Genomic DNA, 2,325 nt, shown 5'->3' with positions numbered 1-2,325 from the left:
CAAATAATCCCCTACCTCACCCAGGCTTACTCATAGGTCAGCACTAAAGACTAAAAGCCTTAACTGGCTAAGTCTAAAAAAACTTTCAACACACGACCTACTGAAGCTCTTGAGTGGGAGGTTTGCCCACTCGAGATGAAAAAAAAACCCTATGGATAATTTATATGGCAATACAACGTTTGCCGGGTCAGCTAGTATCTATATGGAATAGGGAAAGTGAGCTCATATTCACCGCCTGGTCGTGTGACGTTGTTGATTGATCAGGTCGAATGAACTAGTGGACAAAATGGGTTTTAATGATGGTGAAACTTGCAGGTAATGAAGCTAATCCAGAACAAGCTGAACACGCCGCCGGGCTCCCAAGAGCAATTGCCTAGAGAGGAGCCTCATGACGACACCCACGCTTCTCCAAAGCCGGTGAGGAAGTTTTACCGCGGCCCTCCAGCTGTAAATATGTCCACTTGGTCGGAACGCCCCAAAGTCCCAGTCGCAGTGAAGGCAGATGAGGACTACAAGCTGGGCAACGCATCGAAACCCCAAGAGGAGCACGGAGGAGCGGAGATCACTCAAAAGTCTGGCAACGTGGTGATTCGGATCGGGGCCAATAAAAGCTCCTTGTTGGGGCCTGCGGGGTACCGCAGGCCGTTGGCCAATTTAAACGGAAGCACGCGGCCTGTCCAAAGGCCCCATTCCATTGCCCTGGACTTGTCCAGGGTACCAGTGGTGCGCTCTATGGAACTAAAGAAGCCGTTCCAGGAGGCGCAAACTGGCAACACCTCCATTACGCACCTCAACCAGGACCAGGAGGAGTTCAAGTCGTTGCAGAGTCACTATGGAGAGAACGATCCAGACCGGCGAGTGTTTCGAGCGGGGAGCTTTCGACCTGTGGACGTGCAGGGGGCTCCAGTGGTGCGCGGGTTCAAGTCAGGAAGCATCGAGATCAACAATAGACTATCCTGGAACCCTTCCATGACTCTCCCCGCACGGTCCCAGATGGATAAAGGCTTCAACACGAACCAGTTCGTTCCATTTTCGCAGTCGGTTCTGAGAAGGACCGAGTCCAGCAAGCGCTACATTCCAGATCCCAAGCCAGTGGGGTCCTGCACCTCATTGCCCCCACCACCTCCGGAAATGCCCAGAGTGGTGCTCAGAAGGGCTGCGCCACAGGAACGAAACCAAATAAGTCCGTCGGATCCTCGCGACCAACTTCTGGAGTCGATCAGGAACTTCGGCGGCAAAAAGGGCCTTCGAGCCGCCAAAGTTTGACTCGCCAGTCGTCATTTGTACATAATATCCGTTCTCCAAGCTCAATTCCTTAAAGTGATTATTATCTGCGCGCTGTTTGTATAGTCTACCCCTAATATTTATGAATAAATTGTGTAGTTTTGGTCATAATCGAAATAATAATATCGTAGCAGTCGGTAGGTTTGTTAAATATTCACATAATCAATCAGTACATAATATAGGGACCAAAGGTTTTATGGATATATTATTTATTTGTTACATACATTGTCTATTATTACATAATAAATTTATTCAATTTAACTGGTTTGATATGGGGCACAATGTGGGGGAATTTTATTTAAAATCTTCCTCTCCTGGCCAGTTATTAATTTCCTCTAGGGTGATGCTCTGTTCCTGTGGTTTTCTTGATTAGATTCCCATTAAATTGCCTCACAATTTTCCCGATTTCTTGTTCATTGGTGGCAGTTTGTTCTGTTTTCTTGTCGACAATCTCGCATAGTTGTTTATTTTATTCCTGTACTTCCATTTCGCTGACCTTCTCCATTCCCTTCATTGTTTCTTAAACGTTGTGCAGCCTCACATCCTTAATTTCTCTGTTGATGTATGCTTAAGCCGCGTGGCGTTTCTTGGCTGTTTTTCTTTTCTTCATCAGATTTTTAGGGCCGTTACTGCTTGACCAGTTGTAGCAATTTTGCATAATCCTTCCGCTTTCCTTATTGCTCTCGTTCCTTCCAGCTGTGTCTATTTCCTTTCATTTCGTGCTCTCTCCTCTCTTATATTGATGGATATTGTTGCTTCCTTCTGTCTGTTTCTCCTGCTGCACAACGAATTGAGGATTTTTTTTCGTTCGAGTTACTTCAAAAATCCTGCTAGACCACCTCCGAAGATGCAAGCCACTCGTGCATGCGAAACGTCAGACAGAAATTTCGCCGACAGACTCACCAGTTTCAACGTGATAAATCTGATCCTATTTTAATGCTTTTCTTCAAGCTTCTACTAAAAGTGCAGAAAATGATTTAGGCATAAATCGTCTCGTTGTTCAAAGACTTCTTGCTAATCGTAGCATGCGCCCAAGTAAAG

The 2,325-nt window shown here is 46.1% G+C and overlaps 1 protein-coding gene across 3 annotated transcripts in view; it reads left to right on the top strand.

Moving 5' to 3' along the window:
- Positions 1-1,545, top strand: part of LOC109536057 — an 81,485-nt gene extending 79,940 nt beyond the window's left edge. For all 3 annotated transcript variants that reach the window (XM_019902129.2, XM_019902131.2, XM_019902130.2), the window contains one exon: positions 316-1,545. In XM_019902129.2, coding sequence (XP_019757688.2) covers positions 316-1,266 — 951 coding nt within the window. In that variant the 3' untranslated portion in view covers positions 1,267-1,545. The remainder of the gene's footprint in view (positions 1-315) is intronic.
- The last annotated feature ends 780 nt before the right edge of the window (positions 1,546-2,325 follow it).

The sequence above is a fragment of the Dendroctonus ponderosae genome, unplaced genomic scaffold, assembly GCF_020466585.1.
Source record: "Dendroctonus ponderosae isolate FM_Combo_2020 unplaced genomic scaffold, Dpon_F_20191213v2 Dpon_F_20191213_11, whole genome shotgun sequence".
Classification (NCBI taxonomy): domain Eukaryota; kingdom Metazoa; phylum Arthropoda; class Insecta; order Coleoptera; family Curculionidae; genus Dendroctonus; species Dendroctonus ponderosae.
This window is presented reverse-complemented; position numbering and strand designations above follow the sequence as displayed.